This window comes from Oncorhynchus gorbuscha, linkage group LG08 (assembly GCF_021184085.1).
Source record: "Oncorhynchus gorbuscha isolate QuinsamMale2020 ecotype Even-year linkage group LG08, OgorEven_v1.0, whole genome shotgun sequence".
NCBI classification, from domain to species: Eukaryota; Metazoa; Chordata; class Actinopteri; order Salmoniformes; family Salmonidae; genus Oncorhynchus; species Oncorhynchus gorbuscha.
In genome coordinates this window covers 78,827,612-78,841,359 of record NC_060180.1, presented here as the reverse complement: position 1 = coordinate 78,841,359, position 13,748 = coordinate 78,827,612, and the positions used below count along the sequence as shown (strand labels likewise).

The 13,748-nt window shown below is 43.1% G+C and overlaps 1 protein-coding gene across 2 annotated transcripts in view; it reads left to right on the top strand.

Annotated features, from left to right (window-relative positions):
* Positions 1-12,662, top strand: part of LOC124041060 (pituitary adenylate cyclase-activating polypeptide type I receptor-like) — a 116,914-nt gene extending 104,252 nt beyond the window's left edge. For both annotated transcript variants that reach the window (XM_046358227.1, XM_046358226.1), the window contains 3 exons: positions 7,174-7,303; positions 7,413-7,454; positions 11,101-12,662. In XM_046358227.1, the coding sequence (XP_046214183.1) occupies positions 7,174-7,303; positions 7,413-7,454; positions 11,101-11,319 (391 nt within the window). In that variant the 3' untranslated portion in view covers positions 11,320-12,662. The remainder of the gene's footprint in view (positions 1-7,173; positions 7,304-7,412; positions 7,455-11,100) is intronic.
* Positions 12,663-13,748: the final 1,086 nt, after the last annotated feature.

Here is a 13,748-nt window from a genome sequence, read left to right as displayed (position 1 = left end):
GATGTCTGAGTGTTGTTGTCAGGTTGTAGTAGTGTTGTTGTCAGGAGGATGTCTGAGTGTTGGTCAGGTTGTAGTGGTGTTGTTGTCAGGAGGGTGTCTGAGTCTTAGTCAGGTTGTAGTGGTGTTGTTGTCAGGAGGATGTCTGAGTGTTAGTCAGGTTGTAGTAGTGTTGTTGTCAGGAGGATGTCTGAGTGTTTGTCAGGTTGTAGTAGTGTTGTTGTCAGGAGGATGTCTGTCTGGAGGATGTCTGAGTGTTAGTCAGGTTGTAGTAGTGTTGTTGTAAGGAGGATGTCTGAGTGTTTGTCAGGTTGTAATAGTGTTGTTGTCAGGAGGATGTCTGAGTATTAGTCTTTGTCAGGTTGTAGTAGTGTTGATGTCTGAGTATTAGTCTTTGTCAGGTTGTAGTAGTGTTGTTGTCAGGCGGATGTCTGAGTGTTGGTCAGGTTGTAGTGGTGTTGTTGTCTGGAGGATGTCTGAGTCTTAGTCAGGTTGTAGTAGTGTTGTTGTCAGGAGGATGTCTGAGTGTTTGTCTTAGTCAGGTTGTAGTAGTGTTGTTGTCAGGAGGATGTCTGAGTGTTTGTCCGGTTGTAGTGGTGTTGTTGTCAGGAGGATGTCTGAGTGTTTGTCTTAGTCAGGTTGTAGTAGAGTTGTTGTCAGGAGGATGTCTGAGTGTTGGTCAGGTTGTAGTGGTGTTGTTGTCAGGAGGATGTCTGAGTGTTAGTCAGGTTGTAGTGGTGTTGATGTCTGAGTATTAGTCTTAGTCAGGTTGTAGTAGTGTTGTTGTCAGGAGGATGTCTGAGTGTTAGTCTTAGTCAGGTTGTAGTAGTGTTGTTGACAGGAGGATGTCTGAGTGTTAGTCAGGTTGTAGTAGTGTTGTTGTCTGGAGGATGTCTGAGTCTTAGTCAGGTTGTAGTAGTGTTGTTGTCAGGAGGATGTCTGAGTGTTTGTCTTAGTCAGGTTGTAGTAGTGTTGTTGTCTGGAGGATGTCTGAGTCTTAGTCAGGTTGTAGTAGAGTTGTTGTCAGGAGGATGTCTGAGTGTTGGTCAGGTTGTAGTGGTGTTGTTGTCAGGAGGATGTCTGAGTGTTAGTCAGGTTGTAGTGGTGTTGATGTCTGAGTATTAGTCTTAGTCAGGTTGTAGTAGTGTTGTTGTCAGGAGGATGTCTGAGTGTTAGTCTTAGTCAGGTTGTAGTAGTGTTGTTGACAGGAGGATGTCTGAGTGTTAGTCAGGTTGTAGTAGTGTTGTTGTCTGGAGGATGTCTGAGTCTTAGTCAGGTTGTAGTAGTGTTGTTGTCAGGAGGATGTCTGAGTGTTTATCTTAGTCAGGTTGTAGTAGTGTTGTTGTCAGGAGGATGTCTGAGTGTTAGTCAGGTTGTAGTAGTGTTGTTGTCTGGAGGATGTCTGAGTGTTTGTCTTAGTCAGGTTGTAGTAGTGTTGTTGTCAGGAGGATGTCTGAGTCTTAGTCAGGTTGTAGTGGTGTTGTTGTCAGGAGGATGTCTGAGTGTTAGTCAGGTTGTAGTGGTGTTGTTGTCAGGAGGATGTCTGAGTGTTTGTCTTAGTCAGGTTGTAGTAGTGTTGTTGACAGGAGGATGTCTGAGTGTTAGTCAGGAGGATGTCTGAGTGTTAGTCAGGTTGTAGTAGTGTTGTTGTCAGGAGGATGTCTGAGTGTTAGTCAGGTTGTAGTAGTGTTGTTGTCAGGAGGATGTCTCAGTGTTAGTCAGGTTGTAGTGGTGTTGTTGTCAGGAGGATGTCTGAGTCTTAGTCAGGTTGGAGTGGTGTTGTTGTCAGGAGGATGTCTGAGTGTTAGTCAGGAGGATGTCTGAGTGTTAGTCAGGTTGTAGTAGTGTTGTTGTCAGGAGGATGTCTGAGTGTTTGTCTTAGTCAGGTTGTAGTAGTGTTGTTGTCAGGAGGATGTCTGAGTGTTTGTCTTAGTCAGGTTGTAGTGGTGTTGTTGTCAGGAGGATGTCTGAGTCTTAGTCAGGTTGTAGTAGTGTTGTTGTCAGGAGGATGTCTGAGTGTTAGTCTTAGTCAGGTTGTAGTAGTGTTGTTGTCAGGAGGATGTCTGAGTGTTTGTCTGGTTGTAGGGGTGTTGTTGTCAGGAGGATGTCTGAGTGTTTGTCAGGTTGTAGTAGTGTTGTTGTCAGGAGGATGTCTGAGTGTTTGTCTTAGTCAGGTTGTAGTAGTGTTGTTGTCAGGAGGATGTCTGAGTGTTTGTCTTAGTCAGGTTGTAGTGGTGTTGTTGTCAGGAGGATGTCTGAGTCTTAGTCAGGTTGTAGTAGTGTTGTTGTCAGGAGGATGTCTGAGTGTTAGTCAGGTTGTAGTGGTGTTGTTGTCAGGAGGATGTCTGAGTGTTTGTCTTAGTCAGGTTGTAGTAGTGTTGTTGTCAGGGAGATGTCTGAGTGTTTGTCTTAGTCAGGTTGTAGTAGTGTTGTTGTCAGGAAGATGTCTGAGTGTTGTTGTCAGGTTGTAGTAGTGTTGTTGTCAGGAGGATGTCTGAGTGTTGGTCAGGTTGTAGTGGTGTTGTTGTCAGGAGGGTGTCTGAGTCTTAGTCAGGTTGTAGTGGTGTTGTTGTCAGGAGGATGTCTGAGAGTTAGTCAGGTTGTAGTAGTGTTGTTGTCAGGAGGATGTCTGAGTGTTTGTCAGGTTGTAGTAGTGTTGTTGTCAGGAGGATGTCTGAGTGTTAGTCAGGTTGTAGTAGTGTTGTTGTAAGGAGGATGTCTGAGTGTTTGTCAGGTTGTAGTAGTGTTGTTGTCAGGAGGATGTCTGAGTATTAGTCTTTGTCAGGTTGTAGTAGTGTTGATGTCTGAGTATTAGTCTTTGTCAGGTTGTAGTAGTGTTGTTGTCAGGAGGATGTCTGAGTGTTAGTCTTAGTCAGGTTGTAGTAGTGTTGTTGTCAGGAGGATGTCTGAGTGTTTGTCTGGTTGTAGGGGTGTTGTTGTCAGGAGGATGTCTGAGTGTTTGTCAGGTTGTAGTAGTGTTGTTGTCAGGAGGATGTCTGAGTGTTTGTCTTAGTCAGGTTGTAGTAGTGTTGTTGTCAGGAGGATGTCTGAGTGTTTGTCTTAGTCAGGTTGTAGTGGTGTTGTTGTCAGGAGGATGTCTGAGTCTTAGTCAGGTTGTAGTAGTGTTGTTGTCAGGAGGATGTCTGAGTGTTAGTCAGGTTGTAGTGGTGTTGTTGTCAGGAGGATGTCTGAGTGTTTGTCTTAGTCAGGTTGTAGTAGTGTTGTTGTCAGGGAGATGTCTGAGTGTTTGTCTTAGTCAGGTTGTAGTAGTGTTGTTGTCAGGAGGATGTCTGAGTGTTGTTGTCAGGTTGTAGTAGTGTTGTTGTCAGGAGGATGTCTGAGTGTTGGTCAGGTTGTAGTGGTGTTGTTGTCAGGAGGGTGTCTGAGTCTTAGTCAGGTTGTAGTGGTGTTGTTGTCAGGAGGATGTCTGAGAGTTAGTCAGGTTGTAGTAGTGTTGTTGTCAGGAGGATGTCTGAGTGTTTGTCAGGTTGTAGTAGTGTTGTTGTCAGGAGGATGTCTGAGTGTTAGTCAGGTTGTAGTAGTGTTGTTGTAAGGAGGATGTCTGAGTGTTTGTCAGGTTGTAGTAGTGTTGTTGTCAGGAGGATGTCTGAGTATTAGTCTTTGTCAGGTTGTAGTAGTGTTGTTGTCAGGCGGATGTCTGAGTGTTGGTCAGGTTGTAGTGGTGTTGTTGTCTGGAGGATGTCTGAGTCTTAGTCAGGTTGTAGTAGTGTTGTTGTCAGGAGGATGTCTGAGTGTTTGTCTTAGTCAGGTTGTAGTAGTGTTGTTGTCAGGAGGATGTCTGAGTGTTTGTCCGGTTGTAGTGGTGTTGTTGTCAGGAGGATGTCTGAGTGTTTGTCTTAGTCAGATTGTAGTAGAGTTGTTGTCAGGAGGATGTCTGAGTGTTGGTCAGGTTGTAGTGGTGTTGTTGTCAGGAGGATGTCTGAGTGTTAGTCAGGTTGTAGTGGTGTTGATGTCTGAATGTTTGTCTTAGTCAGGTTGTAGTAGTGTTGTTGTCAGGAGGATGTCTGAGTGTTAGTCTTAGTCAGGTTGTAGTAGTGTTGTTGACAGGAGGATGTCTGAGTGTTAGTCAGGTTGTAGTAGTGTTGTTGTCTGGAGGATGTCTGAGTCTTAGTCAGGTTGTAGTAGTGTTGTTGTCAGGAGGATGTCTGAGTGTTTGTCTTAGTCAGGTTGTAGTAGTGTTGTTGTCAGGAGGATGTCTGAGTCTTAGTCAGGTTGTAGTGGTGTTGTTGTCAGGAGGATGTCTGAGTGTTAGTCAGGTTGTAGTGGTGTTGTTGTCAGGAGGATGTCTGAGTGTTAGTCAGGAGGATGTCTGAGTGTTAGTCAGGTTGTAGTAGTGTTGTTGTCAGGAGGATGTCTGAGTGTTAGTCAGGTTGTAGTAGTGTTGTTGTCAGGAGGATGTCTCAGTGTTAGTCAGGTTGTAGTGGTGTTGTTGTCAGGAGGATGTCTGAGTCTTAGTCAGGTTGTAGTGGTGTTGTTGTCAGGAGGATGTCTGAGTGTTAGTCAGGAGGATGTCTGAGTGTTAGTCAGGTTGTAGTAGTGTTGTTGTCAGGAGGATGTCTGAGTGTTAGTCAGGTTGTAGTAGTGTTGTTGTCAGGAGGATGTCTCAGTGTTAGTCAGGTTGTAGTGGTGTTGTTGTCAGGAGGATGTCTGAGTCTTAGTCAGGTTGTAGTAGTGTTGTTGTCAGGAGGATGTCTCAGTGTTAGTCAGGTTGTAGTGGTGTTGTTGTCAGGAGGATGTCTGAGTGTTGGTCAGGTTGTAGTGGTGTTGTTGTCTGGAGGATGTCTGAGTGTTTGTCTTAGTCAGGGTGTAGTGGTGTTGTTGTCAGGAGGATGTCTGAGTGTTAGTCTTAGTCAGGTTGTAGTAGTGTTGTTGTCAGGAGGATGTCTGAGTGTTTGTCTTAGTCAGGTTGTAGTGGTGTTGTTGTCAGGAGGATGTCTGAGTGTTAGTCAGGTTGTAGTGGTGTTGTTGTCAGGAGGATGTCTGAGTGTTTGTCTTAGTCAGGTTGTAGTAGTGTTGTTGTCAGGAGGATGTCTGAGTCTTAGTCAGGTTGTAGTAGTGTTGTTGTCAGGAGGATGTCTGAGTGTTTGTCTTAGTCAGGTTGTAGTAGTGTTGTTGTCTGGAGGATGTCTGAGTGTTTGTCTTAGTCAGGTTGTAGTGGTGTTGTTGTCTGGAGGATGTCTGAGTGTTTGTCTTAGTCAGGTTGTAGTAGTGTTGTTGTCAGGAGGATGTCTGAGTCTTAGTCAGGTTGTAGTGGTGTTGTTGTCAGGAGGATGTCTGAGTGTTAGTCAGGTTGTAGTGGTGTTGTTGTCAGGAGGATGTCTGAGTGTTTGTCTTAGTCAGGTTGTAGTAGTGTTGTTGTCAGGAGGATGTCTGAGTGTTTGTCTTAGTCAGGTTGTAGTGGTGTTGTTGTCAGGAGGATATCTGAGTCTTAGTCAGGTTGTAGTGGTGTTGTTGTCAGGAGGATGTCTGAGTCTTAGTCAGGTTGTAGTAGTGTTGTTGTCAGGAGGATGTCTGAGTCTTAATCAGGTTGTAGTGGTGTTGTTGTCAGGAGGATGTCTGAGTGTTTGTCTTAGTCAGGTTGTAGTAGTGTTGTTGTCAGGAGGATGTCTGAGTCTTAATCAGGTTGTAGTGGTGTTGTTGTCAGGAGGATGTCTGAGTGTTAGTCAGGTTGTAGTGGTGTTGTTGTCAGGAGGATGTCTGAGTGTTAGTCAGGTTGTAGTAGTGTTGTTGTCAGGAGGATGTCTCAGTGTTAGTCAGGTTGTAGTGGTGTTGTTGTCAGGAGGATGTCTGAGTGTTGGTCAGGTTGTAGTGGTGTTGTTGTCTGGAGGATGTCTGAGTGTTTGTCTTAGTCAGGTTGTAGTGGTGTTGTTGTCAGGAGGATGTCTGAGTGTTTGTCTTAGTCAGGTTGTAGTGGTGTTGTTGTCAGAAGGGTGTCTGAGTCTTAGTCAGGTTGTAGTGGTGTTGTTGTCAGGAGGATGTCTGAGTGTTAGTCAGGTTGTAGTGGTGTTGATGTCTGGAGGATGTCTGAGTCTTAGTCAGGTTGTAGTAGTGTTGTTGTCAGGAGGATGTCTGAGTCTTAGTCAGGTTGTAGTAGTGTTGTTGTCTGGAGGATGTCTGAGTCTTAGTCAGGTTGTAGTAGTGTTGTTGTCAGGAGGATGTCTGAGTGTTTGTCTTAGTCAGGTTGTAGTGGTGTTGTTGTCAGAAGGGTGTCTGAGTCTTAGTCAGGTTGTAGTGGTGTTGTTGTCAGGAGGATGTCTGAGTGTTAGTCAGGTTGTAGTGGTGTTGATGTCTGGAGGATGTCTGAGTCTTAGTCAGGTTGTAGTAGTGTTGTTGTCAGGAGGATGTCTGAGTCTTAGTCAGGTTGTAGTAGTGTTGTTGTCAGGAGGATGTCTGAGTGTTTGTCTTAGTCAGGTTGTAGTAGTGTTGTTGTCAGGAGGATGTCTGAGTGTTAGTCAGGTTGTAGTAGTGTTGTTGTCAGGAGGATGTCTGAGTCTTAGTCAGGTTGTAGTAGTGTTGTTGTCAGGAGGATGTCTGAGTTTTTGTCTTAGTCAGGTTATAGTAGTGTTGTTGTCAGGAGGATGTCTGAGTGTTTGTCCGGTTGTAGTAGTGTTGTTGTCTGGAGGATGTCTGAGTGTTTGTCTTAGTCAGGTTGTAGTAGTGTTGTTGTCAGGAGGGTGTCTGAGTGTTGGTCAGGTTGTAGTGGTGTTGTTGTCAGGAGGATGTCTGAGTGTTAGTCAGGTTGTAGTAGTGTTGTTATTAGTAGGATATATAATGTTGCCTGTTAGTTGTTTTTGTTGTGTGTTGGTTTCTCTTAGGTTGTGACAGGAATGTATTGGTTGTTCGACGGTTGTAAGAGTGTTGTATGTTTGTTGTTCTGAGGTTGTTACAGTGTAATGTTGTGTATTTGTTGTTCTAAGGTTTCTGCTGTAATGTGTATGTTGTGTATTTGTTGTTCTAAGCTTGTAACAGTGATGTGTGTTAATTTTATTGTAGTTGTATTAGTTGTGCTAAGATTGAAACAGTGCAATATTTTGTATTGGTTTTTCTAAGGTTGAAACAGTATAATGTTGTGTATTTGTTGTTCTAAGGTTGTGACAATGTTGTGTTGTGTATTGGTTTTGTATAAGTAGTAACAATATGATGTGTTGTTGTCAGGCGTCTGGCTCGGTCCACCCTTTTGCTCATCCCCCTCTTCGGGATCCACTACACTGTGTTTGCCTTCTCACCAGAGGACGTCAGCAAGAAGGAGAGGCTGGTGTTTGAGCTGGGCCTGGGATCTTTCCAGGTAACACACTCCTTCTAAGACGGTGGGTTAGTGGAATAGCAGTAACTCTGAGAGCATTGTTGAAAAGTGCAATCGAACTGCTCATCTCTCTTCTTCTTTCCCTTTCCAGGGTTTTGTTGTGGCTGTCCTCTACTGTTTCCTCAATGGAGAGGTAGGAGGCTTCTTTACCCTCTCTAGACATGGTATCTGATGTGAATGGCATCAGCTGATTATAGCCCAGTGTCATTATGAATAACTGCCTGCAGTATTATACTAATTATTAGTGTTAGTAACCACCTAGTGGACTAGACTGTTACATTATAACTCTGTTATTGTTTAGTAACCACCTAGTGGACTAGACTGTTACATTGTAACTCTGTTATTGTTTAGTAACCACCTAGTGGACTAGACTGTTACATTGTAACTCTGTTATTGTTTAGTAACCACCTAGTGGACTAGACTGTTACATTGTAACTCTGTTATTGTTTAGTAACCACCTAGTGGACTAGACTGTTACATTGTAACTCTGTTATTGTTTAGTAACCACCTAGTGGACTAGACTGTTACATTATAACTCTGTTATTGTTTAGTAACCACCTAGTGGACTAGACTGTTACATTATAACTCTGTTATTGTTTAGTAACCACCTAGTGGACTAGACTGTTACATTATAACTCTGTTATTGTTTAGTAACCACCTAGTGGACTAGACTGTTACATTGTAACTCTGTTATTGTTTAGTAACCACCTAGTGGACTAGACTGTTACATTGTAACTCTGTTATTGTTTAGTAACCACCTAGTGGACTAGACTGTTACATTGTAACTCTGTTATTGTTTAGTAACCACCTAGTGGACTAGACTGTTACATTGTAACTCTGTTATTGTTTAGTAACCACCTAGTGGACTAGACTGTTACATTATAACTCTTATTGTTTAGTAACCACCTAGTGGACTAGACTGTTACATTGTAACTCTGTTATTGTTTAGTAACCACCTAGTGGACTAGACTGTTACATTATAACTCTTATTGTTTAGTAACCACCTAGTGGACTAGACTGTTACATTGTAACTCTGTTATTGTTTAGTAACCACCTAGTGGACTAGACTGTTACATTATAACTCTTATTGTTTAGTAACCACCTAGTGGACTAGACTGTTACATTATAACTCTGTTATTGTTTAGTAACCACCTAGTGGACTAGACTGTTACATTATAACTCTTATTGTTTAGTAACCACCTAGTGGACTAGACTGTTACATTGTAACTCTGTTATTGTTTAGTAACCACCTAGTGGACTAGACTGTTACATTGTAACTCTGTTATTGTTTAGTAACCACCTAGTGGACTAGACTGTTACATTGTAACTCTGTTATTGTTTAGTAACCACCTAGTGGACTAGACTGTTACATTATAACTCTTATTGTTTAGTAACCACCTAGTGGACTAGACTGTTACATTGTAACTCTGTTATTGTTTAGTAACCACCTAGTGGACTAGACTGTTACATTATAACTCTTATTGTTTAGTAACCACCTAGTGGACTAGACTGTTACATTGTAACTCTGTTATTGTTTAGTAACCACCTAGTGGACTAGACTGTTACATTATAACTCTGTTATTGTTTAGTAACCACCATTAGACTGTTACATTATAACTCTGTTATTGTTTAGTAACCACCTAGTGGACTAGACTGTTACATTATAACTCTGTTATTGTTTAGTAACCACCTAGTGGACTAGACTGTTACATTATAACTCTTATTGTTTAGTAACCACCTAGTGGACTAGACTGTTACATTGTAACTCTGTTATTGTTTAGTAACCACCTAGTGGACTAGACTGTTACATTATAACTCTTATTGTTTAGTAACCACCTAGTGGACTAGACTGTTACATTATAACTCTGTTATTGTTTAGTAACCACCTAGTGGACTAGAGTTACATTATAACTCTGTTATTGGTAACCACCTAGTGGACTAGTTACATTATAACTCTGTTATTGTTTAGTAACCACCTAGTGGACTAGACTGTTACATTATAACTCTGTTATTGTTTAGTAACCACCTAGTGGACTAGACTGTTACATTAGTAACTCTGTTATTGTTTAGTAACCACCTAGTGGACTAGACTGTTACATTATAACTCTGTTATTGTTTAGTAACCACCTAGTGGACTAGACTGTTACATTATAACTCTGTTATTGTTTAGTTAACCACCTAGTGGACTAGACTGTTACATTATAACTCTGTTATTGTTTAGTAACCACCTAGTGGACTAGACTGTTACATTATAACTCTGTTATTGTTTAGTAACCACCTAGTGGACTAGGCTGTTACATTATAACTCTTATTGTTTAGTAACCACCTAGTGGACTAGACTGTTACATTGTAACTCTGTTATTGTTTAGTAACCACCTAGTGGACTAGACTGTTACATTATAACTCTGTTATTGTTTAGTAACCACCTAGTGGACTAGACTGTTACATTGTAACTCTGTTATTGTTTAGTAACCACCTAGTGGACTAGACTGTTACATTATAACTCTTATTGTTTAGTAACCACCTAGTGGACTAGACTGTTACATTATAACTCTGTTATTGTTTAGTAACCACCTAGTGGACTAGACTGTTACATTATAACTCTGTTATTGTTTAGTAACCACCTAGTGGACTAGACTGTTACATTATAACTCTGTTATTGTTTAGTAACCACCTAGTGGACTAGACTGTTACATTATAACTCTGTTATTGTTTAGTAACCACCTAGTGGACTAGACTGTTACATTGTAACTCTGTTATTGTTTAGTAACCACCTAGTGGACTAGACTGTTACATTATAACTCTGTTATTGTTTAGTAACCACCTAGTGGACTAGACTGTTACATTATAACTCTGTTATTGTTTAGTAACCACCTAGTGGACTAGGCTGTTACATTATAACTCTTATTGTTTAGTAACCACCTAGTGGACTAGACTGTTACATTGTAACTCTGTTATTGTTTAGTAACCACCTAGTGGACTAGACTGTTACATTGTAACTCTGTTATTGTTTAGTAACCACCTAGTGGACTAGACTGTTACATTATAACTCTGTTATTGTTTAGTAACCACCTAGTGGACTAGACTGTTACATTATAACTCTGTTATTGTTTAGTAACCACCTAGTGGACTAGACTGTTACATTGTAACTCTGTTATTGTTTAGTAACCACCTAGTGGACTAGACTGTTACATTGTTACATTATAACTCTGTTATTGTTTAGTAACCACCTAGTGGACTAGACTGTTACATTATAACTCTGTTATTGTTTAGTAACCACCTAGTGGACTAGACTGTTACATTGTAACTCTGTTATTGTTTAGTAACCACCTAGTGGACTAGACTGTTACATTATAACTCTGTTATTGTTTAGTAACCACCTAGTGGACTAGACTGTTACATTATAACTCTGTTATTGTTTAGTAACCACCTAGTGGACTAGACTGTTACATTGTAACTCTGTTATTGTTTAGTAACCACCTAGTGGACTAGACTGTTACATTATAACTCTGTTATTGTTTAGTAACCACCTAGTGGACTAGACTGTTACATTGTAACTCTGTTATTGTTTAGTAACCACCTAGTGGACTAGACTGTTACATTATAACTCTTATTGTTTAGTAACCACCTAGTGGACTAGACTGTTACATTATAACTCTGTTATTGTTTAGTAACCACCTAGTGGACTAGACTGTTACATTATAACTCTGTTATTATTTAGTAACCACCTAATGGACTCGTCTGTTACATTGTAAATCTGTTGTTGTCTGTTATTCCAGGTGCAGTCTGAGATCAAGAGGAAGTGGCGTAGCTGGAGGGTGAACCGGTACTTTACCGTGGATCTGAAGCATCAGCAGCGCCACCCATCCCTGGTCAGCAGCGGTGTCAACGGGGGAACACAGCTCTCCATGCTCAGTTCCAAGAGCTCCTCCGCATTACAGATACGCATGGTGGGGCCCCTGGCCGAGACACCGTCCACACTCAACCTGCCCATCTGATTGTCTCAAACCCCTGGCCGAGACACCGTCCACACTCAACCTGCCCACCTGATTGTCTAAAAACCCTGGCCCGAGACACCGTCCACACTCAACCTGCCCACCTGATTGTCTCAAACCCCTGGCCCGAGACACCGTCCACACTCAACCTGCCCATCTGTTTGTCTCAAACCCCTGGCCCGAGACACCGTCCACACTCAACCTGCCCATCTGTTTGTCTCAAACCCCTGGCCCGAGACACCGTCCACACTCAACCTGCCCACCTGTTTGTCTCAAACCCCTGGCCCGAGACACCGTCCACACTCAACCTGCCCATCTGTTTGTCTCAAACCCCTGGCCGAGACACCGTCCACACTCAACCTGCCCACCTGATTGTCTCAAACCCCTGGCCCGAGACACCGTCCACACTCAACCTGCCCATCTGTTTGTCTCAAACCCCTGGCCCGAGACACCGTCCACACTCAACCTGCCCACCTGATTGTCTCAAACCCCTGGCCGAGACACCGTCCACACTCAACCTGCCCACCTGATTGTCTCAAACCCCTGGCCCGAGACACCGTCCACACTCAACCTGCCCATCTGTTTGTCTCAAACCCCTGGCCCGAGACACCGTCCACACTCAACCTGCCCACCTGATTGGCTGACACACCTAGCTGAGACTTTGCCCACCCTTAAGTAGAACACCTGAATTGGCTCAGACCCCACTCGCCCACCTGATTGTGTAATTGGCTCAGACCCCTCACCAACCACTTATCTTCCCAGACAATTCAGATACATGTTATTTAGTTATCTAGTTATTTATATATATATTTGTTCTTTACAAAATAAGAAGAGTTGATGCTCTCTTACAAATAATATGTTCAAACATAGAGTAACTAACTCCTCCCACTAGCCAGGCTCTCTCATAGAGTAACTAACTCCTCCCACTAGCCAGGCTCTCTCATAGAGTAACTAACTCCTCCCACTAGCCAGGCTCTCTCATAGAGTAACTAACTCCTCCCACTAGCCAGGCTCTCTCATAGAGTAACTAACTCCTCCCACTAGCTAGGCTCTCTCATAGAGTAACTAACTCCTCCCACTAGCCAGGCTCTCTCATAGAGTAACTAACTCCTCCCACTAGCCAGGCTCTCTCATAGAGTAACTAACTCCTCCCACTAGCCAGGCTCTCTCATAGAGTAACTAACTCCTCCCACTAGCCAGGCTCTCTCATGGAGTAACTAACTCCTCCCACTAGCCAGGCTCTCTCATAGAGTAACTAACTCCTCCCACTAGCCAGGCTCTCTCATGGAGTAACTAACTCCTCCCACTAGCCAGGCTCTCTCATAGAGTAACTAACTCCTCCCACTAGCCAGGCTCTCTCAGCCAGGCTCTCTCATAGAGTAACTAACTCCTCCCACTAGCCAGGCTCTCTCATAGAGTAACTAACTCCTCCCACTCCTCCCACTAGCCAGGCTCTCTCATAGGAGTAACTAACTCCTCCCACTAGCCAGGCTCTCTCATAGAGTAACTAACTCCTCCCACTAGCCAGGCTCTCTCATAGAGTAACTAACTCCTCCCTAGCCACTAGCCACTAGGCTCTCTCATAGAGTAACTAACTCCTCCCACTAGCCAGGCTCTCTCATAGAGTAACTAACTCCTCCCACTAGCCAGGCTCTCTCATAGAGTATCTCCTCCCACTAACATAGAGTAACTAACTCCTCCCACTAGCCAGGCTCTCTCATAGAGTAACTAACTCCTCCCACTAGCCAGGCTCTCTCAGGTAACTAACTCCTCCCACTAGCCAGGCTCTCTCATGGAGTAACTAACTCCTCCCACTAGCCAGGCTCTCTCATAGAGTAACTAACTCCTCCCACTAGCCAGGCTCTCTCATAGAGTAACTAACTCCTCCCACTAGCCAGGCTCTCTCATGGAGTAACTAACTCCTCCCACTAGCCAGGCTCTCTCATAGAGTAACTAACTCCTCCCACTAGCCAGGCTCTCTCATAGAGTAACTAACTCCTCCCACTAGCCAGGCTCTCTCATAGAGTAACTAACTCCTCCCACTAGCCAGGCTCTCTCATAGAGTAACTAACTCCTCCCACTAGCCAGGCTCTCTCATAGAGTAACTAACTCCTCCCACTAGCCAGGCTCTCTCATATAATGTGATATAAATGTATTATTTGGCATGAACAATATATTAACCAAATAATTACAATATTGAGGGGGGGGTGTAAAATGTGATGCCATATTGTGGCTTTTGCTGTTATTCTACATCATGTAGTGCCATACAGGTTGTCTCCTCTGAGGTCGTGACCTGACACAGAGCCATATATAGAGAGAGAGACCAGCCAGATCTCTATAGCTCTGATATGACCAGGATCCAGAAAGAGACCAACCAGATCTATATAGCTCTGATATGACCAGGATCCAGAGAGAGAGACCAACCAGATCTC